The 24810-nt window shown below is 36.8% G+C and overlaps 1 protein-coding gene and 1 non-coding gene across 4 annotated transcripts in view; both read left to right on the forward strand.

The window, feature by feature from the left end:
• Positions 1-6: 6 nt before the first annotated feature.
• LOC129750738 (uncharacterized) overlaps positions 7-24810 on the forward strand; it is a 272716-nt gene continuing 247912 nt past the window's right edge. The window contains exons 1-2 of one of the 3 annotated variants that reach the window (XM_055745755.1): positions 7-403; positions 939-1781. In XM_055745755.1, coding sequence (XP_055601730.1) covers positions 1736-1781 — 46 coding nt within the window. In that variant the 5' untranslated portion in view covers positions 7-403; positions 939-1735. Of the gene's footprint in view, positions 1782-24810 lie in introns of all 3 variants that reach the window. The other 2 variants (XM_055745756.1, XM_055745757.1) reach the window with 2 other exon arrangements.
• On the forward strand, positions 4386-4458 carry Trnak-cuu (transfer RNA lysine (anticodon CUU)). The gene has a single exon. It is a non-coding gene; the product is annotated as a tRNA-Lys (tRNA).

Here is a 24810-nt window from a genome sequence, read left to right on the forward strand (position 1 = left end):
GGTTTGTGTGTCGAAGACGTCCCGCCCGCGCCACTCTGAAGGGAAATAACTCGAGTCACGTACGACTACGTTTAACTTTGTGGGTTTAGATTCCGTTGTTGTTGATGTTTCGTCCGGTTCTTCTGGAGTTCGTTAGTTATCCGCCAATCGGTGATACCATAAATCAATGATAATAACAGTAGTTTTTGGCATCAAAAGGAAGATTCAGTGCCTTTGTTTTTGCTGTTTTCGTTGATGTGGGGGTAATAGTTAACCGTGGATAATTGTGAAGTACTGGATTGTGACGGGTACGGGTTTGAGTCGTGTCGTACGTAGGGATTTCCGTGTGAAGTGTTTTTGTTGTTCCTGTTGTCGTTGACTGATGCAAAACGCATGACTGCGATGGCTGCGTTCCGATGCAGAGGTTTGAAAATAACACACTACATGCTGCTGGTTGGACTTTTTATTAATGGGTGGTTCGATCAATAATAGTTGCATGTTGTTCTAGAAGTACATACACACTGTTTGAAAGTGCATCTAAACCCACACAGCTGTACTACGGACGGCACATGGTAGTAGGCCGTGTGATGTTTTTATTTTTGTCGTTATGAATTGCCGCTAGCCAGACAGAGCTCGCTAGAATTCAACGTCCTATGGTGGTAATAGTAGGCGAGCGAGTGTTTCGATTCAACAAACCCGAGCTCAGCATGGGAGCACTTTCTGGCCTTTAGAATGCGAGTGGAGTGCTAGAATACTGCAGCTGGTGCCATAAATTGGAATCGAAGCTGGCGACGACGTCTGTGATTGGTGACACGCATCGAAACAGAACCGTAACCGAAGTAAGCCGGGCATGTGGGAGGATAAATGACAATGCCTGCTGCCATCCGTGAGCTGCGTCTATTGTTCAACGGACTGAGACGCGATTCTCTACCGAAGTAATATAGTTTTGTTATTGTCAGTGTCGTTGATACGGTTTGGGGGATTTGAATATTTAGTGATCACATTGAGCTTACATTGAAGCGTGATTGACAGCCGACACGAATGAATGAAGCTACTGGAATTCGACTCTGAGAGAAAAAAAATAATTTAACACACAATCAATTTACAATAAAGCTATAACATCAAGAGAAAAAAGTGGAAGTCAAAAGGTGAAGATCACTCCGAAAACATAGGGGAGAGAAGAAACAAAATAATCGTTCGCTCAATTGATTACACGATTTCATACATTCAAATGCTGCCCAGTCGGAATATTTGGGGAGTAACAAAGGCGAGGCGAAATTTTCCGAAATCTGTTTCTATTAATTTTGAACACAGCAGCAGCAAGGCCAATGAAAATATCGCATCAAAGGCGGGAGATTACAACCTGTGGTCGATCCGATTGAGCCAAGGCTGATGAAGAGACCTCGCTGCTACCAATCTTCGAAGCTAATAATAATTATGGTGATTAAATGTGCCTTAATAAATGAAAGTGTTTGCACTGAGTGCTTAAGTGCTAAAGTGCGTTCATCAGAAAGTGCAAGTGTGTTAGTCCGTTAGACCTGAGAAAAAATCAGTGTTCCATATGTGATCGGTCTTGCCCCATCTTAAACTGGAAGAAGAATAGACACACATTGTTGTTACAAAAGTAAGAAAATCAATCAGTGAAGCCCCTCATTCATAGTTTGCCCCGAATCGAATCAGATCAACGGTGATTATTGATCCCATTACACCAACACAACTTCAACCATTAAGCCATAGAATCGAGAAAACCAGCACGATGGACATCGAATCGGACGGATCGGAGCGTTGGGAGGATTTTTTCGGTAAGTTCCGATTTCCGATTTAGATTTTAAACCCCCAAAACCGATAATTTCACACCCAAAAAGCTAATCCCTCCAAACGGCTTCATCACTTTCGCCTTCCGAATTCTAATAATTCAACAACGAAAAATCATATGAATGGAAACGATCCAAACGAATGTACAGGTCCAATTCTTAACAGACCAGACTGCCGAGGACTGGAACCTGTAGGTACGAGATGAAACCTAAAAGAAAAAAATAAAACAAGAACGCCGACACGAGATGGAACCGAGAAGAGAAGCCGTCGTCGATCGTCGAGGGTTCGCAATAAAACACAAATATGTAGTATAGAAAAAGAGCAATGAGGCCGCAATAGTGCTTACTTCGGACAAACGGGTTAGCAGCAGTAGGCGCTGGCTGGGCTGTTGTGGGTAGGAGCACAACACTCTTACGATCTCCGATTTGTGATGGTCGCGGTTCTCGAGAGTTCATTTTGATTCGTTTTTTATATTTATCTAAAATCTGGACCGATCGACACTTCTGATCTGGAGAAACAGACAGGTTGATTTGGAACGCGCCCTTGATGGATCTTGGCTTTGGCTGACTTGTTGATTAATCTTATTTTTTAAATTATTGAATAATCAGACACAAAAGCAAGGAAAGTACAAGAGGGTGTTTAATTAAACCGGTAAAAAAATCTAAAATATTTTTAGATAAATGTTCCAGTCCCTGAAGAAGTTCTAAGGTGGATTGAAACGTTGGACACGTAGAACATTTCTTCATTTTTGGTTAAAAGTGTAAACATAGTTTTCTTTTCTTGATTGATTTCGGATTGAGATACATGGGAACAGAATTAGTTTTAATAATTTATTCAAAATGTTAAAAAAGGCTTTCTGAAAGAGATTCAAATTGTAAGTTTTGCTTCTACGCACCGAGGTTATCTAGTGGATATGCTGGCGCGAGTCTGGTTTTGGTATGCCAAGCGTACTGGGTTCGATTCCCGGTAAAACTGACAATATAATAAGAATGTTCAATCAGTTGCCACCTGGCTTGGTATATACACGGATGCCGGAGTACCTGAGGTAAATAAGCTCACCTGATTGACCCGTTCTTCCAAAAAAAAAAAAACAAATGCAATACATTCGTTTCCCTTATTTCATATTTTTCGAAATACATTTTGTTCAATGAAATGCAAGGGGGAAGGAGGATCAGTGTTTAATTTTTGATAATTTGGAAAATCATCGCGCCTGGATCAGAACTTTTTAGATTTCCTTCTTTTGCAGATCTCAAAACTTCAATATTGCGATCCAAAAATAAAAACTTAAAATAAGATTTAGCATAAAAAATTTATATTTTAGTTCAGATTAAAAATGATAAAAAATTGAAAAATAAATTTAGATTGAAACTTAAGACATCAAATATAAAAAAAATGATGATTGAGGGCTCTGAAACAAATTTCAAATGTTGGCTCATATCGAAATATTGATCTGGCATCTAAATTTAGAAATCGATTTTTTTACATTTCAGAAATCGGATTGAAATTCGGAAAAAGATCAACCATTCAATTTCCATGATAAACAATAAGATACAGAATTAATATTCAAAATTCAGATTAAGCTCATAAATAGGTTATAATTATATAAATTGCTTTTGGGGGAATTCAAATTGCCAGAGATCGCAGAATTATAATTTGGATTGTTATTTCAATTTCATAATTTCAAATTTGTTACCAAAGTCAGTCAATTTTTATTTTGGAAAAAAATATTCACAGGATTTTCTTCAAGGAATTCATTTTTACGAAAAAAAAATTTGCGGATTAAGAAACATGTAAGATCCCGATAAAAATTTAATAATATTTTTATTGCAGTTTTATCAAGATCCAAATATTAAACCTAACCTTTAACTTCGATCAAGATTGCAAGTATCAGGTTTGCTCAGCTAAACTTAAATCAGGTGGTGCTCCCGCACTTCAATCAATCAATTAAGGTGGCCATTATGCTCTATCTCCCCTACCTCTCTCTTAGTCAAACAGAGAGTATTCAACATTTCGAAACAACTCCAAAAGATCTTTTTTTCTTAAACCGCTAAGAAAGTATTATATTTTTTTAAAATATAGTTTTTATGGGCGATGGAAGCGAAAAGTTATTCTTTCTCTCCTTAAGAAAAACCCTTTAGAACTGTCAAAAGTTGGGTGAAATTAAAGTTGCATCCCACTTGCACTAATACAAAACCATAACCCAAATTAGGCAGCGCTTCCATTGCCTATTTAACCCAAAATACATATCACGCCCAACGTGGGGCTCAAACCCACGACCCTGAGATTAAGAGTCTCATGCTCTACCGAATGAGTTAGCCGGGCTGGTTAATTCGGGTAAACGAACTGTAACAAGCCATCGGTTTTCAGACATGTCCAACAGCGCGTTTGAGCCAGTCATCAAACGAAAACGAATAGAAACAAAAACAAAACAGACACACTATAATGTGATGATTAGACCCTATTAAACGGGGCGGTGAAAAGTGTGTGGTGATTAAATATACAAGTAGAAAACAAAATGATGCGAACAGGGAACAAAAGGCAGATGAGAGTAATAGTTACAAAAATCGATATCCTGAGTCTAAAAATAATCAGCCCGGCTAGCTCAGTCGGTAGAGCATGAGACTCTTAATCTCAGGGTCGTGGGTTCGAGCCCCACGTTGGGCGGTGTATATTTTGCAAATCTTTGCTGCAAATTTGTTGACTGTATAACACTAACCACTGGGAGGGGATTAGTTACACTTCACTTCGATAACACTTTATTCCAGTTTCCGACCGTGGGGGAAGGTATTATTTTGAATTGGATGTTTCGGAATTGATGTTTTGGATCGATTAAAAACGCGTCTACACTGCTGTTTGTTGGTAGAAACTGACTGTATTCAATTATGCTTTTTGTTTACGTCTCTCCCAACCCGAGCATAAAGAGAGTCCTTTAATTGGTGTGCGGTGAGTTCGTGAGTAACTCCGCTCATTCTTTGACATTTCACTAGGGGTGCCCAAAAAATAAATTTTCATTATCAAACCGATACATTGTTTTTACATCAGCTGTATTTCAATCAAAATGAATACATTGTAACAGCAACGACTATTAAATGATTATAATCACAGACTGTTTCAAACTTGAACTGTACTTTTACAGTAATCAGTCATCCCGAGCTGAATAGTACTTCAGAATTATAAAAAGTTCTTCAACAGGAACACTCGTGAAACATTGTCCATACAGCTTCAAACTAGTACAATGCTCATGAATAAATTATGGTGCTATATTTAAAGATTGAATGATCCAAAAAGGAAATTAACTCAAAAGATTTTTGTTTCGCTAGCGCGTGTAGTTTTATTATGTTTCATGTTTTTAAAGGATACCATAAAGCTTTTCTTGAGCCTCGATAAATGAGAGAAATTTGCTTTAAATACCAAATCCGATTAAATTTTACAATAAAAAAATCACACCAACAACTGATATCGGTGGTGAAAAAAACATTCCCCGGATCCCCGCTGGTTGATAAACAAAAGCGACAATGTTTTGAAAGTTGGTTAACCTTAATCGCGACTTTGCTGCTACCACGCAAAATGTGTCCAATTTGAATTTATTGCCATTTCCTACGGCTTATAAGCTTCTTTAGTTCACAATATTACCGTTTTTATAACACAACTTGGGCCGTTTATTTATATTTTTTTTTCTTTCTTCTTGTGCTGCACCAAAACATCGCGCTGCTGGGTGAAATTCGATCCGGCAACTTAACTGCAGCCAAGTGGCTTTGACTTACCGAAAACTTTTAAAAGGCAAAATAAGTCCTAACTGCGCACACTCTACGATCGACTTGGTTACGGAAAGGTGAATTCGTACATTCGTGACCATGAATTCGGAAACGGCCGCCGTCTCACAGGTGTTCCAAGTCGTTGATCCATCCAGGTGTAGTAGAAGGTATACATAGAGGTAGATGCATAAAACTTAACTCTAGCTGGAGAAGTATCTTTGACTCTCTGCGAAGATCGGGAAGGTATCGAATTTCCCAGAAACGCAAACGACCTCCTGCCTGAATCTGCAAAGTGCAACCTTACGATCTTGAAAGCGTGAGCAGTAAGACGAAATACTAGGAGGAGACACGAAAAAAAAAAAATCTTCGATGACCCCCTTTTGTACTCAACCGTTGACCCCTACCTCCTTTTAGCCTTTTTCGTTGATGAACTTCTTTCAAGTTTGTTCCTCAACAGCAGAGAGGCGTTAAATGAAAATCGACTGAAAGAGATCGGTATCAATGGATGATCGGCGACTTGGGAAAAGAAAAACTGGTCGTTCATTCTTGATTAGAATTTTTTATGCAGCTTCCAGTTCAAAGGATTGAAGTCGCCGTCGTCGATTGATTTCACAGTCCCCAAGTCGGATCAGATAAATTCCAAGAAGCGACCGAGCTACCTACAGCTGTGTGATCGGATTGATGTTTTTATACCTCTGAACAATTTTGTTTTTTTTTCTAATCTTATAAAGAAAAACGTTTATGAGGTTGATGATTATCTGTGTTCATTGCTTTCAGTCTTTTTTCGATGGTTAATTTAGACAGGGTCTAGTTTATGTATATTGTAACCGTAAAAAGGGTAGAATACACTTTCAATAAGTTCTAATCATTTCATGATTTACATCATTTTTGTTTATAAGAACTATTTTTTTTATCAAATTTATGCACATTTTCTTTAGGTCTGGCTTTTGCGATATCGTCATGAATTCGTCAACGCAAACGCCAATTTCTTATCAAAAGCAAGCTCTATATGGTCATCATATCATCCAATGCTTATTCCCTTAATGTACAAAGTTTCCCATCTGTGTAAAGAACTTAAAATAGATCCACTTTTAGATATCACATACCTACCCATTTGCTAATAAATACCAAATGGTTTTCGAGCTTCATGATTCGAAACAGATAAAATCAGTGTTCCGAACGTTTGTTTTCATACTTGTTTTGCGGTCGATGAAAAAATACTAACAACATTGAAAATTAGAAATTTTTAACCCAAGAGAAGATTTCATAGTGGAAATTTTGTTCAAAAATGACAAAAATGACAAAAATTACAAAAATGACAAAAATGACAAAAATGACAAAAATGACAAAAATGACAAAAATGACAAAAATGACAAAAATGACAAAAATGACAAAAATGACAAAAATGACAAAAATGACAAAAATGACAAAAATGACAAAAATGACAAAAATGACAAAAATGACAAAAATGACAAAAATGACAAAAATGACAAAAATGACAAAAATGACAAAAATGACAAAAATGACAAAAATGACAAAAATGACAAAAATGACAAAAATGACAAAAATGACAAAAATGACAAAAATGACAAAAATGACAAAAATGACAAAAATGACAAAAATGACAAAAATGACAAAAATGACAAAAATGACAAAAATGACAAAAATGACAAAAATGACAAAAATGACAAAAATGACAAAAATGACAAAAATGACAAAAATGACAAAAATGACAAAAATGACAAAAATGACAAAAAATGACAAAAATGACAAAAATGACAAATATGACAAATATGACAAAAATGACAAAAATGACAAAAATGACAAAAATGACAAAAATGACAAAAATGACAAAAATGACAAAAATGACAAAAATCACAAAAATCACAAAAATCACAAAAATGACAAAAATGACAAAAATGACAAAAATCACAAAAATCACAAAAATCACAAAAATGACAAAAATGACACAAATGACAAAAATGACAAAAATGACAAAAATGAACAAAAATGACAAAAATGACAAAAATGATAAACAAAAATGACAAAAATGACAGAAATGAAGATCCGGTTCCGGCCCGGTCACCTTGATTTCGTTGAAAATTGTGACAAAAATGACAAAAATTACAAAAATGACAAAAATGACAAAAATGACAAAAATGACAAAAATGACAAAAATGACAAAAATGACAAAAATGACAAAAATGACAAAAATGACAAAAATGACAAAAATGACAAAAATGACAAAAATGACAAAAATGACAAAAATGGCAAAAATGACAAAAATGACAAAAATGACAAAAATGACAAAAATGACAAAAATGACAAAAATGACAAAAATGACAAAAATGACAAAAACGACAAAAATGACAAAAATGACAAAAACGACAGAAATGAAGATCCGGTTCCGGCCCAGTCACCTGGATATCGTTGAAAAATGTCCAGCTTTGCTTCTTTTATTTGCAAAACCGGACACAAAACTCAAATTGATTAGTTGTTATTTTTGAATTTACATTTCATTAACATCATGTACGGGTCTTGAAGTCTAAAATCCTTATTGAAACCTGCAGATGTGTTTCTAGTGTTTTTCTTCCAGAATTATGTTACATAATTTCTGGGTTGTGACGGAAGTTGAAGAAGAACATTTTTGGATTTTGTCAGGTTTTTAGAAAAAAAGCCCGGATTCTGTGTTTTTGTGAAAAAAATAGTCTGACTTTCTGTGATTTTACCCAGGAATTCGGTGACGGTTTTTTGTGATAAAAAAAAAGCTTCGATTTCATCAAAACGTTTTGAGGAATTGTGTCTCTTTTACATTTCATTTGAGAAAATATTGATAAACAATAGCAAACTTACCATAGCTTTCCAATTGAAAAGTTAGAAATCCAAAATTAATGTTGACATTAAAGATTAAAGTTTTAGAAATATATACAAAAATATAAAAAAAAATCAGCGAAATCTGTGAATATTTTAAAATTTCTGTGTTCTGTGACACAGATTCTGTGTTGAAGATTTGCTCACAATTCTGTGAAATTATTGATTTCTCTGTGATTTCGGCAACCTTAGCCATTATACGTACAAAAAAAAATCTAGCAACCGTGGTCTATCCCATCTCGAGAAAGGACGTGTGTTTGAAGATCCGGGATCTGATGAAAATCTATTTATAAAATCAGGCAAAATTTTCTCGCATGTTTGGATAACGTGCCACTATTTAGCCTACCACTTTCCTGAAATCTATTTCACTTGATGAAATACATCATGAGAATCACAACATGACTCGATAACCCACTGAGGATGCTAGCAAGCAGCTAAAGTTTGTTTCACATAGAATCTGGTCGGATAAAATAGATCATTTCTCCACAAAGATATAATGTACAACAAAAGTAAAAATGTCATTTCGTAGGGTTTTAATTTCACTTTAAGGAAAAAAATACATAAAAATCATTCGTCAGCTTTTCGGATGAATTTTCAAACTTTTTTCCTGATACCACCCATTATTTTCTGTACAGTTCTGCTGGTAACCTCATTGGCCATCTTGTTCCACCACTTTTCCATTTGAGCGGGTTTTTTTCATGGTTCTACCACATTTCTCCAGTTTGCCCTTAACTATTGCCCAGTATTTCTCGATGGGACGAAAATCCGGACAGTTTGGTGGATTGATACTTTTTTCGACAAAATCGATCTTGTTCATCCCGGTTGTAGTGACAGCTTGCCAGGACCTTTGTGGGACCGAATGAATGGCAAAACCCTCTTCTGGAGACATTCTTCTTTGTAAACATTTCCATTCATTGTGTCCCCAGTGACGAAAATCTTAGTCTTCTTCCCATAACTGCAGATCCCTTGCCAAATCATCAACTCACGAGCAAATTTATCTGCAAAAACAAACTTGAATCTACCCGCAACATTCCCTTTACGCTTCGCAAGGTAAAATTTGTAACTGGGTATTTGTCCAAAATCCATTTTGACGTGAGTTTCGTCGTCCATCAAAATGCATCCGTTGTACTTGGTCAACACTCTCTCGTACAACTTCCAACCAGGTTTTCCCAAGTAACCAAAAGTTCCATAGAACAGTCTCTTAGAAGCTTACTCAGCCCTGTTTTAGGGCTGTATAGCCTTCTACTCAGCTCAAAATTTAAGTTCTTATCGATACTTTAAAGTTTCATAATCAAAGCTGAGTAGAAGGCTATTCAGCCATTGCATGAGACTTTGAATAAAAAGGATTTTTTTCAAAAAGTATTGTAGGTATTTACTTTACCCACTCTCCCATTGAAATTCTATTCATTTCATTTTTATTATACCTACTATTCCTGTTACTCTTAATGAATTTTATACTTACTTGAACAATTTTCATGAAGATTTGAACCTGGACCTTTTTGGTGGAAACTGAACATGCTACCTCTGTACCATAGCCAATTCTTAGATTGATGTTATCTAAAACTTCTATTCAAAGTTAACTCGGGTTTATCACCTTTTCTGAGTAGGCATAGTATTTAAATAGTAAACATTTGCATCCATCAAATAATGCATCATTTTTTTTCAAAGCGGACTCGCATGGTTCGTGATTAAACGTAAGTTTTTAAATGTTTGATTTTTCTTTTCGTTGAATGTGTGCCTTACTTTTTTGTTTCAAGTTCTAGTTTAAAAAAGAAGAACCTATAATGAAGTGCTGCGAGATCTCTTTCAAGTTGAAATTTTCTGCAACAGCTAATGGAAAGCCAAATTGAGCTCTTGAATTAGTATGGTTTTTTAAAATGAGTTTTATTTGTTCTGTGCCACTAACGATATTTTTTTAATTTTAGATTCTTGTTGGATGAAATAAAAAAACAAAGTTCTTCAAAATGGGCCTGAAAAAAAATCAGAAGTCGCATAGTTTTCAGTTTTCTCATTTGAGGGCTTCTTCCGGTACCAACCAGTGGAGACCTTGCTTAAGGCCGCTCCGCTTCTTCTGTTAAAGCTGCACCTCCATGAACAAAATTAAAGAAAATGAGGAAGCATAGCAATGTAAATGATTCGGTGTGAATATATACTATCATTGAAAACAATTTGAAAACAAAATTTGAATAAAAATTTGATTTTTTTGTTTGTTTTGCTCAAAAACTAAACTGTTGATTTTGTTAATGTTCCAAAGGTATAGAATATGTGGAAAGCTTGTGCAGAAACTTATTTTGGATTTAGTAAAGTATTTCCTTAGTATCATTTACTTATGAACCTGGACTTTTCCATTCCAATGTTCTTATCCTAACATCATTTTTGTTCCAATCGCCGACGGAGACAGTAAAACAAACCATTATTTTATTTTTTGTAAATAATTTATACGTTTGCAATGAAGTTCTTAAGAAGTTCCTCATGGAACCAAAACGTTCGGAACTAGTTCTGCATGGAACCGAAAAGTTCGTAAGAAGTTCGTAACGAAGCACGATAGTCCAAATTGAATCCTGGATTTTTAAAGGTACTTGGAACGCACAAAAATTATCTATGCTACTTTTTTAGACTTTTCATGTTCGTTCAGAAGTCCGATTCAAGCACTTGTATTCAATTCTCTCGAGGACTTTTTACTCAGCCAAATGTGAACTTTTAATGTACAGGATTAAGTATCTATGAGACTTTTGGTTACTTGGGTTGTTTCAGCGTCCTGTTGGGGTGTTCGCTTGCATGATACGACCGCAAGCCTTCTCGCAAACAAATTTGTCGAGCTGTACTGTGGTTCGTCTTGAACTTTTTCGCCAAATCACGCAGGGAGATTCCAGGATTATTGTTAACTGATCGAATTACTTTTACGCCTAGTTTGTTTTGCTCGATCCACCGTAAGGGTCTCCCGGTAACGTTGCAGCACCGAATTTACAGTCGATTTTGGGTATTTCAGGATTTCGCGATCTTTACCTCTGACCACGTCGGTTTCCCTACGTGAGTTTGCAGAATTTTCTCTCGCTTTTCGCTTTCCATCGTCGAGAACTTTCGACTAACTGCTTCAATCTTGATGAAATTTTCACCACTAAGTAAACAAACCATCCGGATCAAAACACTGTCAAGAGATTCGCGATGAAAAGATGCGACCAGATTCTATGTGGAACAGACTTTAGTGAAATACTAGAATTTGGGCCTTTCAAATACTGTGGCTGAATTCAAAGGAATCATCGACTACTTTGAAAACATAATCACAACATATTTCCAGATCCTTATTTGATAGATATAATTAAAATTTTACCGTTTTCGATCTCCAAATCAAAATTTTTTCCAAATAACACAAGATCTTTTCTGGGTGGTCTGTCACAACCCAAATAAAATTAACCTAAATAGGCTATCAACGCCTCCTTCGGGGCCAAGATAAGCGCAAAAGTGAAAAGCGAAGCCGAATTGCGGCGCTTGCTTTGATTTCTGGGGAAGTAAGTTCACCGTTGCATCCTACCACCATCATCATCAGGACGCAGTTTTGTATTCCAGTTCATCGCGATGACGACTTCAAGGGTCATCGCCTGTTTTTTTTTCTTGCAGCCTTCCGTTTATTCCAAACTACCTACTTCACAAACGACACGGAGACATGATGTTCGTGTCTCGATAAGCCTTCGCTTAATGGAGTCTCACTCTCTTTCTCTGGAAAAGTACCATCCTTTTCTGACCATTTCGTGGGAAATGAATCGCCACTGGCAGTGGAATTAGAGACCCTACTGGTACGTTTGTCTGTTTGTTTGTTTGTTTGTTTGTTTACAAGGTTCAATGAGTTGTTAGCCATGGGTTAAAGTTGTTGTCAAAAAGTTCATCACGACACAGCTGTTTGCGTCCGAGAGCTGTCGTTAGCTCAAGAAGGATTAGCCATAGTTTCGTTTAGGTCTAAAATTGCTTTCAAAAATGTAATTGTATTGTACGGAAATGGATTGACAGAACTACAGAATCCAAAAAAATTTTGCGTATCGTCATGTTGTTTTTTTTAAACTCCATTAAGAGTCACTCAATCGGAGGGAATGTCAATTATTTCCTCTAAATTGTCCAAAGTCAACAGTCTATGACAAAACCAGCTTCATTCCTTCCTCAGACATAATAACATGGCGTTGGCATTGTTTTATATTTTTTTACCTAACCTAACAATGTTCCACAAACATGGTTCCCTAATGAAGTGATCGGTTCCTGGTGAACTTATGAAACCTACACTAACACCTCTAGGCTGATTACAGGTGCCGGGGACTCGATTCAACTGGAATGGGCTTGAAGGCACCAATGACAACCAATTCCGTCATGTCCAATTAATAGGACAGAGGAAAATTTTCTTCATAAACAAGTAGGTACTTTATTGTACGGGACACTAGGAAGTGCATTATTGAATGTTAGAAATAAGCGCTTTCAACATACGGTACATTCCAAATTTCTATTTGCGGTTTTTTTTTTTAAACAAAAAAAAAATTAAAATAACTTGTTAAATGATCATCTTTATAAGGTCTCAAAGCCAACAGAATGTTTAACATATTATTCGAGTAACCTTTACCTCAGCTCTCCATGTTCTAATACCAACGACATTTACAAATCCTACACCATGTAAATCAAATTATGTAATTTATATCCAAATAAAAAAGTAGTACACACCGTGAGTAACCAAGTTCGATTGCTAAACGAAAAGCCCACACCATAACCTAACCTCGACAAGCGATTCGCGCTAATAATAATCCACTTCCCATTGAACCAAACCAAAAAAAAAAATGGCAAACTCCTTTGGGGCAACCCGAGAAGCTGTCAATTACTATCGCGGTCCTTGCCGCCCAAAAACGGACATAACACTTTAACAACCGAAAACGTGTGCGGAATCGTGCGCTCACGACGACCCAGCGCTTTGGACCCAGCCAGCTAACCAGATGACATAATTCCGAAGAGAGGCTCAGCCCTGCGCCAAGCCAAGCAATCGGTTCCCGAAAATCAATAGGTTACCTACTTGGGCTACCAATAACAGCCGATGTTGTTGCGGTAAAGATCTTCAGGTATCTAAAGGTGCCTTCCAACCAAAACCGCGCAGTCTGTAGGCTCTACTTAATTTCCGAGTTTGGTGGAATTGACTTTTTACGATCGGCCGTGTCGGGCGTGTGTTGATTTGTGGTGCTACTGTGCGCACCACAGCCCTTCGCTTGCTTAGATCCTCGCCGTTGTCATGGCGTCTCCTCCGAACAAGGTCTTCAGCTCATTATGCACTCCATTTCGTCAAGAAGCGCGGTTACCAGACTTTCGACTCTAGTGCTGGTAAATTGGAACAATTTATTCAAAACTATATTTGAATAATGGTTTGAAGTAGAGATGTACCGAATATTCGGTCGGCCGAATATTCGGCGCCGAATACCTCTAAAAAACCGAATAATTGAGCTCACCGAATAATTGAGCTAAGAGCTAAAACAGACTTGTAAAATTTTTCAAATGATTTTGGATAATTTATAAAATATTCAAAAGTAATGTTGTAAAAGGTACACACAATCATTAAAAACTTATGGTTTCAGCAAAACATAGAAGGTGTATCCGCGTATCTTTCACTGTAGATCGTACAGGATAATGCTGACAAGTATCTCTTTATATTTTGATTGTAGTTTATTCCATACTTTCTGGATATATTAAGGCTTGCTCACATATCCAGTGCAGATTCAAGATAAGTCAAATCTGGCCGGGATGTCCAGATATTGTTTAAAACTTTCAGAATTTCGTCAGGTTATTTAGTAAATCAAATAAAAAACCGAAATTTCTCTGTTAAAACTTTTGGATTTGTGTTCAAAAAAGATTTTTCAAAAATTAAAAAATAAACATAAATCTAACTTTTTTTAATTTTTTTTTTTTCAAAAATAGTCCTGAATGCCCGTGTGGATACGTGTGGTTGAAAGTATGGTATGCTTAAGGTTAAAAATCGTCTTTCTTTTCAACAACTACATACTTTGAAGATATCTTGTTCAAATTCGACCTTCATCTAATTCAATATCAAAGAAGCAAATTCAAATAGCTTAGCACCTGTTTCGACATGTTTTGTCCCAGATTTCACAGAAACGCAATCTCTTTGGGGATAAAGGCTCCCAGGGGCTTTTCCCTGCTCACACAATAAAAAAAAAAGGCCCTAGAAGCGACTATTCATCTGATGTCTTTTCAGTTATTGGTGACATTTGAAAAATCAGAAAGACCCCTATTTAAAAAATACCTTTTTTTTTATTAGTTGTTAACCCAGGTGGTAAATCCAATTTACGGATTGCATTCCAAGGCACGGCGAGCCACCGCGTCCCCCCAGTTTGCTACTCTGGGTCCATGGGTGCAATTGGACGACTCATGATACAATGCTAAGGAACACTGTACCCCCTACGCCATAAAGTCCACCTGGGGCCACTGACCTTTGTTCCCACCTCGAACTGTTTGACACACTTTGCTTCAATAGTGGGAGGTCATTTCGCGCAAATGCGCTCCAAGGCAATACTCGTTTCCGAATCCTCGATCAGCATACCTCATTCTAACAAAACTCGATGCGCAATCCCTCCTCTGACGAGTTAGGACCCGACATCTCATCGTGTGAATGAGGTCCCCACACAGCGCAACTACTAACTTTGTGAATCCAGTCCAAGATCCAGAAACACAAAGCGAGTTGTCGACGACACTTTCTCTGTTCAAACACGCGGGTAGGAGGGGTAAGCCCCCTAAGCCACATGTAGGACTCAGACTCCTCCGAACTCACAAGTAGTGTTGACTTAAGTCACCACTCAGCGCAACTACCCGATCTTCAAGTCGGGTGCTTGACCACCCGAAGCGCAGATCGAGCTATAGAACGCCCTCATCAGGTCACACTCGCGGTTCAGGCGCATCAATTCCCGAAACGCGTGTCGAACCCTGACACCTCCGGCAGACTGTGCCTCTCGGACACTGACGTGTAAACACGTCCCTAAGTGATCGGCCCACCATTGGCCACCACTTTGCGCATCTACTCATTTTGCGAATCGGGTCTATACCCACCGAAGCGCAAAACGAGTTGGCGATCGCTCTCCCTCCGGTCACGTCCGCATATCAGGGCCATGACCCCCCGAAAGCGTGTTGGACCTCCACGCACACACCCAAGTACTGGTACCTAAGTACCCGGGTGCACCACTTCTTCCGCGCGGGTTTGGCAGACCCGTCGACAGCCTCTAGTGGGTTTGGTGTAGTTCTCTTGGCCGTACATCTGCAATACGCCGGACTTGCAGACACGTTTCCACTCTGCACCACGGGGAGGTAGAACTACGTCGCAGAGCTAAAAAATACCTTGTAATATATCATTCGATAACATCATCTGGTAGAAAATAATCGACTAAAACATGAGAGCATTAATATGGAAGAAACATAAAGCATTGAAATAATCGCTAAAGTTTTTTTTCATTAAAAACTCAATAAAATATTCGACCGAATATTCGGCCGAATATTCGTTTGGCCGAATAGTTGAAAAGGTCAATATTCGGTATTCGGCCGTTCGCCGAATACCACTATTCGGTACATCTCTAGTTTGAAGAATGAAGATAAGGATGGCAGCCAAATAAGTCTTGTCGAATTTCTCAAACCGACCATATACCTTTAACTGACCTGTGACAAATTTGAGCTCAATCGGACTTGAAGGAATTCGGAAAATCGGAATGAAAATTTTGATGCTAAATAAATTACTTAAAAATACCTGAAACGTCGAGATCTAGTGTTATTAAAAAAAAAGGAAAGTTGATTTTTGACCAAAAACTTTTTTTTCGAGGTAACACCTGATCTTGACGTTTCATGTGTTTCTAAGTCATTAGGCCTCACTTATAAAATTTCAGTTTTGGGCCTCCCTTACGTGCTTTTCAAAGTTCTTATTCGGTTTTTAACAAATATATTTTTTTTCGAGAATAAATCAGATTTTGAAGTTTTATGTATTTTTAAGTCGTTTGGTATCAACATTTTCCGATTTTCTTTGGTCTCCGCTCTAGTGATTTTTGAGGGCCAAAAAACCGAATCTTTGAGCCCTATAAGGCACTCCTGAATTAAGTCTGATTGAGCTGAAATTTTCACAGCTCAGTTTTTTTAGCCAATTTACGAAATGGTTTAGTCAAAGGTTGCCTGATTTTTTTCAGCTTATATCCGGGCCTGACAAATCCGGGCTATTTTATCAAAAAACCAGTCAAAATACGGATATTTCGTTTTCAAAATTGTCGAACAATCCGGGCAATATACGGCAATAAGGGTTTATACGGACGATAGTATTTGCTAAAAATTGGTCTCAGCCATAACCTCGAAATTTGATTTGCTTACGGCCTCACCAGTAATGCTAGGTGCGTTACTAGAATCAGTATTTGCTTGTTTATAATTAATTATAATGTTTCTGAATTGATTAAATGTTTTAACTATCAACAGCTAAACGTTTGAAATCATTACGGGGCGTCTCTAAATGGATGAAGATAAGTCATCTTTTTCCAATGAATTTTCAAAATGAATTCAAAACCTCTGTTATATATTTTCATATACTGCTTGGTAGATTAAAAATGAGTTGTTTCTAACTTCTAAGAGCAAGTTCACTAGTGTTGAAAAAAAATGGTAAACATTTTGACACTTTTAGCGCATTTTGAAAACTTTTCCATGCAAAAACATTTTCAAGATCTGCGGCCTTCAAGTTTTTTAACAACACGTGTTGTATTTTCGCATGCTGTGATGCAAAAATAGCATTATTTGTATCACATGCGGCGGAAATAGAAACAGTGCTGAAAAAAAGCTTCGCCCAATGATCTTGAAATCATTTTTGCATGGAACAATTTTCAAAATGTGCTACAAGTGTCGAAATTCCAACCACTTTTTCCCAACACGAGTGAACTAGTTTTAAACGAATGCAAAATCATTCACTGTTACAAACAAGTAAATTAATGAAAGCCCTGTCTATGTTGACTTTTAAAAAAATCGCTTCCATGCTCTGATTATTTTAAACATATCCACATAATTCGCTACATCGTTTAAGTGTGCGATACAGTAAGTTGTTATTACCAGGGTGGCTAGCGAACCGGGAAAACCGGGAATACCGGGAAAAACTTTGGAATTTCATCTCGTCATCGGGAAACCGGGAATTTCGGCACCTCACCGGGAAAATTGTCATGCTTGAGATTTTTTTACGGAATTTCAAAATTATTTCTAAATTTAAGAATAGTTTTTGGTAGTATTGATATAAATTTATCTCATAAACGCTTATTTTCGTTCATTAGTAAACAACCAAAGTTTGAATCGCTTTTTTAACAAATTGCGGGGCAGTTAGATATCTAATTTTTTCGCTCTCCGCAAGTGTGCTATACTTACAAGCATCACCCCAATGTTGTAAATTTAATAATTAAACTATTATCGACAAAACTAACTACAGTCGAACCTGGATAAGTAAGAGTCCAAAGAACTGAATATTTTTTCTCGTTTATATGCCTTATGTAAAAATTGTATCGAAAACAAGCTCCTGCCGGAATATAAGGTCTTTACTCTGATACAGAATAATATCTCACAATCAAACGATTAAAGTTCAGCCCTGTCTTATACACGATTTTCTATATTTTCACGAATCTTTAGTTCAAATGACTAGGGCACTACTAAAGTTATTAATTGTTTTGTATAAAAAAAAAACATTTTTTTTTTTCAAATATGTCTTTGGATTTCCTCAAAAAGTTTAACCGCATTCAGATAATAACTTAAAATTTTCCTGCAATCAAATGATTTTGAGTTTTTTTAAGACAAATCTCCATTCAAGTTGACAAGCTGTTTTGATATTATGCTTTGATGTATTTTTTTTTACATATTTCTATACAAACTATACAATTTTTTTCTAGAACTCTATAAAAATTCTAGAAAATTTCACAGTGGCTCAAAAGTGCTACTTTATAGTTTCAAGATCAATTGATCTTATTTTTTTTTGCAAAACTTTTGAAATTGTAGAGCAAAACAACGAATAGAGGCCAATTTCTTTAGATTCGTTTTTAAAAATCATGAAAAAAATTGATACGAAAAGATTACGTGTAAGTAGCCAAAGTATTTGTCATGAATTCTAACTGTTTAACAAGTTTTGGGATACAATTGTTAGAAATTTGAGGCCCTTCACGATTATTTTTTTTATTCACCATGGTTTTATATTAAAAAACGAGAATATTAAATTGGAAAATCATCATTTATAACCGGGAAAATACCGGGGGAAAACCGGGAAAAACTTTGGAATATGAAAACGAAAAATCGCTAGCAACCCTGTATTACGATCAGATAAATTATGCGTTTAACTTCTCATTCGAATAGAAATCTACGGGAAGGTTGCAAATAGTCAGTACTCATGAAAAGGTTTTTCAATAACAATGTAATTAAAAAATATAATCATTTTCCAAATATTAATGCACTTGGCACCCCTGAGAACCCAAAAAATCATTGCACAAACATCTGTGTATCGCTTTTCCACAGAACGAATTTGTCGATATTAGTACCGGGAAATCGTCCTTTGAAGCGCTGATGTGGTCTAGTGGATAGGCTGGCGCGAGTCTGGTAACCTAGGCGTACTGGGTTCGATTCCCGGTATCGGCAAGAAAAACTTTTGGGTTCGAATCCCATAAGTTGCCGACAGGTAAGATGTGTTTAATTGTATAAATAATCATATATTTCAGAGGGAATGCATCTGGGGTTAATCTGAAGAGACTTTTGCAAGCGGAGTGGATTGCCAACCATTGTAGGTCTCTGAAGGTGGTTGGATGACTTTCTTTGACGAACCATCGGCCGTGGAAGCCTGAGAAGCAATTCGAAGGCCAAGCCACACAGACATAGGCTAGACCTTGCTACCGATGGGGGAACCATACATACATACATACATACATACATACATACATACATACATTAGTACCGGAAAATCGCGTTTATTGTGCCCTTCTCAAAAATCGATTCTGTTCTCCCATGGGTTGAGGTTAGGGCTGAGGCCTCCTGCTAAGGTGGTGTTCGTGTAGAATTGTTAATTTATCATAATTTTGTTCAAATCTCAGGAATTACTCAACAAAAATCAAGAAAAAAAACTTGATTTTTTTTTAAATTAGAACTCATCAGCAGATTTAAAATCGTATATGAGGCTTCCAAAATACTTACCATGATTATTCCTATAAAATTTTTGTATTGGACGCATGAATAAAAATTTAACAACAGATATTTTCATTTATTTTGAAAAAAAAAAAGCGAATAAATCCAGGCAAAATCTGGGCTTTTTCAATGATATTCGAGTAACCGTGCCGGACTGGACTTTTCTCAAATTTTGTATTAAATAGAGGATGACCACTCAAATTCAATTTTCAAGTTCGCGCATTTTTTCTTTTTTTTTTCGCAAGGTCTAACTTAAATCCCGATTCTCAACAACAAACAAATAAGTCACAAAAGCTCTACTTAACAGTTTCTTCCTTTAATAAGCGTTTTAATTAAGAAATTTCAATTAAACCCAAAAATTATAACACATTTAAGATAATTCTAATGTTTGAAAAAACTTCACCGTATCCAACTCAAATTCTGTGCATTTTAACTTCTCTGTAACAAAAAAACAAATTTTAAAATATATAAGAACATCTAAAAATGCTGACCTAAAAAGGAAAATTACAAAGTTTGGAACTATACAGAAATGGTTCCGGTTTGGATAATTTATGAACGTTCAATTTTTATCAGTTACAAAAAATTTAAATAATATATTCTTCTTCTAGCAATTTTTGCTGGGGCCCAAATAAACCATCTGACATAAATAATTTGAACTTAGGTAATTTATATTTTCCACCACACATAATGTACTGACTGTTTACATACTTATTCAAGTACATACTAGAATTTTCATGAGAAAATGCAGGAGGGGTTCAGCATTATGTTAGGAAGGTCAGGAGGGATATCCAGAGTATTCCAAAGTGTTGATTCTGAAGCGGATATCAAAAACTCTTAAATGCCTGATACAAACCAAGGCCCGGAATGGTAAACGCAGTCTTACATCTGTCTGTCTCTTTGAGCGGAACCTGCCAAAAACTGTTACTAAAAAATACAAATCGACCTACATTTTATTCCATTTCATTACAGTTAGATAAAAAATGTGTAGTTTTTTATGTAGCCACTAAAGTCTGCTTCATTCAATATTGGAACAAATTCTTTTGCTCATTGTGGCGCTCCTAGTAAACGGATTTGGAAACTTTTTTCACCCACGTGTCGGGAAGTTCATTATCTTTCACCATGTATTTATGTCATAACTCCAAACGATAGCATTTTGTAAACAACCGCCATGGAAGCCGAACGGAGAGATCAAATTGTGCACAGTTTTCTTGAAAATCCATTGTTGTCGGCATCGAAGCTAGCTAAACAGCTTAAAATGCCCAGAAATACCGTATGGCGTGTTATCAAGCAGTACAAGGAAACATTGACGACGGCTCGGAAGCCGCATTCGAAGCGTCGGAGTGGAACTGTCGACCGGAAACTGCGTGGGAAAGTCATCAAGGCCGTCAAGAGGAATCCCAATCTTTCAGACCGCGATTTGGCCAATAAGTTCCAGGCCGCTCACAGTACGGTGCGACGAATTCGTCTCCGGGAAGGAATAAGGTCATTCCGAGCCAGCAAACAGCCAAATCGGACGCTGAAGCAGAACAATGTGGCCAGAATCCGTGCTCGAAAGCTGTACGACCAAGTGCTGACCAAGTTCGACGGATGTATTCTGATGGACGATGAGACCTACGTGAAGGCGGACTTTGGGCAAATCCCAGGTCAAAAATTTTATTTGGCGACGGCTCGGGGGGATGTACCTGCAAAATTTAAGTTTGTGTTTGCGGATAAATTCGCCCGCAAGTACATGATTTGGCAGGGGATATGCAGTTGTGTACAGAAAACGAAAGTCTTTCTCACTGACAAGACAATGACATCAGAAGTCTACAAAAAAGAGTGCCTACAGAAACGGATTCTGCCGTTTATTCGTGCCCACGACCGTCCAGTAATGTTTTGGCCGGACCTCGCAAGCTGCCATTACAGCAAAACGGTTATGGAATGGTACGCAACGAACGGGGTCAGCGTAATACCGAAGGACCTCAACCCCCCAAACTGCCCCCAGTTCCGGCCGATAGAGAAATACTGGACAATCACGAAGCGGAGGCTTAAGGCAAAGGGAAAACTTGTTAGGAACAGGACTCAAATGAAGAACTGGTGGAATCAAATCGCCAAAACGGTGGACGAAAAGGGTGTGCGCCGCCTAATGTGCCGTATTACGGGAAAAGTACGAGAATTTCTTCGAAACAGCAATGAATATTTTTTTTAATTTTTTTTTATGAAAGAGTAAAGAAAATGCTACATTTGTATGAAAAACAAATTATGAATTCGTTAATAAATGACTGAACTACACGCAATTGTTTGTGTTCCAATATTAAATGAAGCAGACTTTACGTGTAGATTGTTTTGCGTGTAAGTGAAATTTAAGCTGCATCCAACTCGCACTCATGCAAAATTATCGACAAAACTTGGCACTGCCAAGTTGGCAGCGCTTCTTTCTTTTATTCTAACGGAAAATAAACGCCATCTCCTCCTGCCTATGCACGGTGGTCCATAATTTAAAACAAACTATGCCAAAATTTTATTTTTGGTTTCACACGAAATTGAAAAAAAGGTATATCAAAATTTTAATGCAGCTTTTCTATTTCAAAAATAAACATAATATTTTAAAAAACATACACCGTCTTAGCCGATTTAGGCTTTACAGACTGAATAAATGACGTGGACAACTAAAGATTAACATTTAAATACCCAATACCGAGATGGGAATCGAACCCATGCCATCAGTGGACCAGCGATTACCGTCTTACCACGTTAACCACCCGACCACCGCGGACGGACGTATATTTGGGGTTTCATAATTTTAACTTTGTAACAATTCCTTTCAAAGTGACCCATTAGCACCGAATGTTCATTTACGTCTTCAACACAAACCAAATGAAATCAAAATACGTTGAACCTTATTTTCAAATATGGAATTTTGGAGTATGGGTACAGTAACAAAATCATTGAGACCCAAGATATCAAATCGGCTCCGGATCCGGTTGATTTCTTTCTTAGAAGTAAATTTTAATGAGGTTAAAATTCTTGAAGCTTAGAAAACAGGGAAGCTCAAATTGTAGGTACATACTTCTACATAAATATGGAAATCTTTCCAACTTAAAATTAAAGTTAGAAGAGAAGAACGGGAGTTTAAGATTTTATCTGTAGGTCAAGTTGGAGTTGATAACAGATTGGCTCTGTTATAATGATTTTATTTCCATAAAAAAGCATTATCATTCCAAGTAAGATGCAAAACATGCTTGAGAGATAGGTATATTAAATTGGTTTTAACCAAAAATACATTTATGATATTTTAAAGTTATTTCAACCATTCATTTTACTTTCGACCGGCTTTTCAATTTTCAGAACACTGTGCATCAACCAATGTCTACTGTCTGCTGATGCCGTTTTCACACACCCACATACAAACTTCAATTAGTGATACTACAGGACCCGGCAACGTTACACGTTTTGTCTATGTATCGTGTGACCAACATCTTTTAAATATGTGCGCGTGAATCTCGTTTTTAGGCTTTTTTTTCCTCAGATTTAAGCTTTTTTGCCTTGAGAGCATAGGAGATGAAAGCTCAAATCTGAGGAAAAAAGCTTAAATCTGTCAAAATAAAGAGGAAAACAGGGGAAATCTGAGAGATGTGCTAAAAACGGTTTGAATAAAATAGCCGGGATTTGGATATCTAATAGAGAATTCGTTTTCAAGTGGTGGTGCACCGGGGCACTACCGGTAGTCATGGTTGCCACATGTACAGATTTATCTAGAATGGTACAGATTTTTGAGCTCATTTTTGGTACAGAATCTGTACGTACAGATGACAGATTTTCAAAATTTGGTACAGATTTGTACAGATTTTTGACTTTTAAAAACGGAAAAAAAGTTTCTACATTTTGCTTTCATCCATTTGATTGAAGAATATAGAAAATAAGTCAAAAGTTAGCCTCTATTATTCTGACGATAGGAGTTCCTTACTGGGACCGATGGAACAATTAGATTTCCAAATTTGCTACATATAATTATATATCTGATTATAATCCCCCACTCGTCCGCAGTGGTTGAGCGCATTTTCTAACGAGTTAATGCCAATAAAACCAAAGTTTGTAATTGTCTGAGTGTTGACACATTTTACGCTATCCTTAGAACGAAAAGTTATTTAGGATTAAATGGCGGATCGAAAAATGTCGTATTAAATATGTCGCTCAAAACTCGTTCCAATAAAATTATGTATAAACATCATGAACATTAGGAAGTATTTGTTAGAAATTTTTTTTTGAAATGTCAGTTTCATAAAGAGAAAAAATAAAAATGATAAAACGAGTTTCACAAAAAGTGTTTAACTAAAAAACTGTACTATGTGCAATAAAGTATCTATCTTTTTTAAGATTTAAAATAAGGAAACAAAATCTTCACACATCTGAATCAAAGCAATCGAAAGATTCCTTTTAATTCAACCACGGTAAATGAAAAGTTCATATACCAGTATTTCGATAGCAACTTACTACCTTCTTCAGTGAACGTTTTCGATTGATACTTCACTGAAGAAGGTAGTAAGTTGCTATCGAAATACTGGTATATGAACTTTTCATTTACCGTGGTTAAATTAAAAGGAATCTTTTGATTGCTTTGATTCAGTTGAATCATTCAACCAAGTAGGCTCATACCACAACAGAGCTTCACACATCAACACATTGAATGCAGAACTTTGTTTTCTTCGGTACAGATTTTGGTACAGATTTTTGAGTTTTCGGTACAGATGAAAAAGATTTTTTCGATGAGCGGTACAGATTTGGATGTGGTAACACTGCCGGTAGTGCACTTTTTGCTGTTTTCATGCTCGTTTTCACGATGAGTAGTGCACTGGTAGTGCACCATAAAGTGTACGGTGGAACACTCTGAAAATATTCGGTGTTGCTTGCGCTCTCACCAATACTATCATGAATTTTGACAACACGTGCTTCCCGATGTAAACAAATATCAGCTGGTTGATTTATTTCTATACCGCAAAAATTGCGTTCGAGCTGTTTTTTTTCTCTTTATTATCCCGAAGAACGGAAACTTGTTCCGGATTCAATACCAGTGCCGTTTCCAACAGAGGCGGAGAATTTCACCTGGATGGCACGTTCCAAAGCAAACAACGCTCCCATTAGAAGAAATATACCCAGAAGGCTTGCTGCAATCGGTTCCAGGCGATGCCGAAAAAGAGCAGCAAATCCGAGTGCA

Source organism: Uranotaenia lowii, chromosome 3 (genome assembly GCF_029784155.1).
Source record: "Uranotaenia lowii strain MFRU-FL chromosome 3, ASM2978415v1, whole genome shotgun sequence".
Classification (NCBI taxonomy): domain Eukaryota; kingdom Metazoa; phylum Arthropoda; class Insecta; order Diptera; family Culicidae; genus Uranotaenia; species Uranotaenia lowii.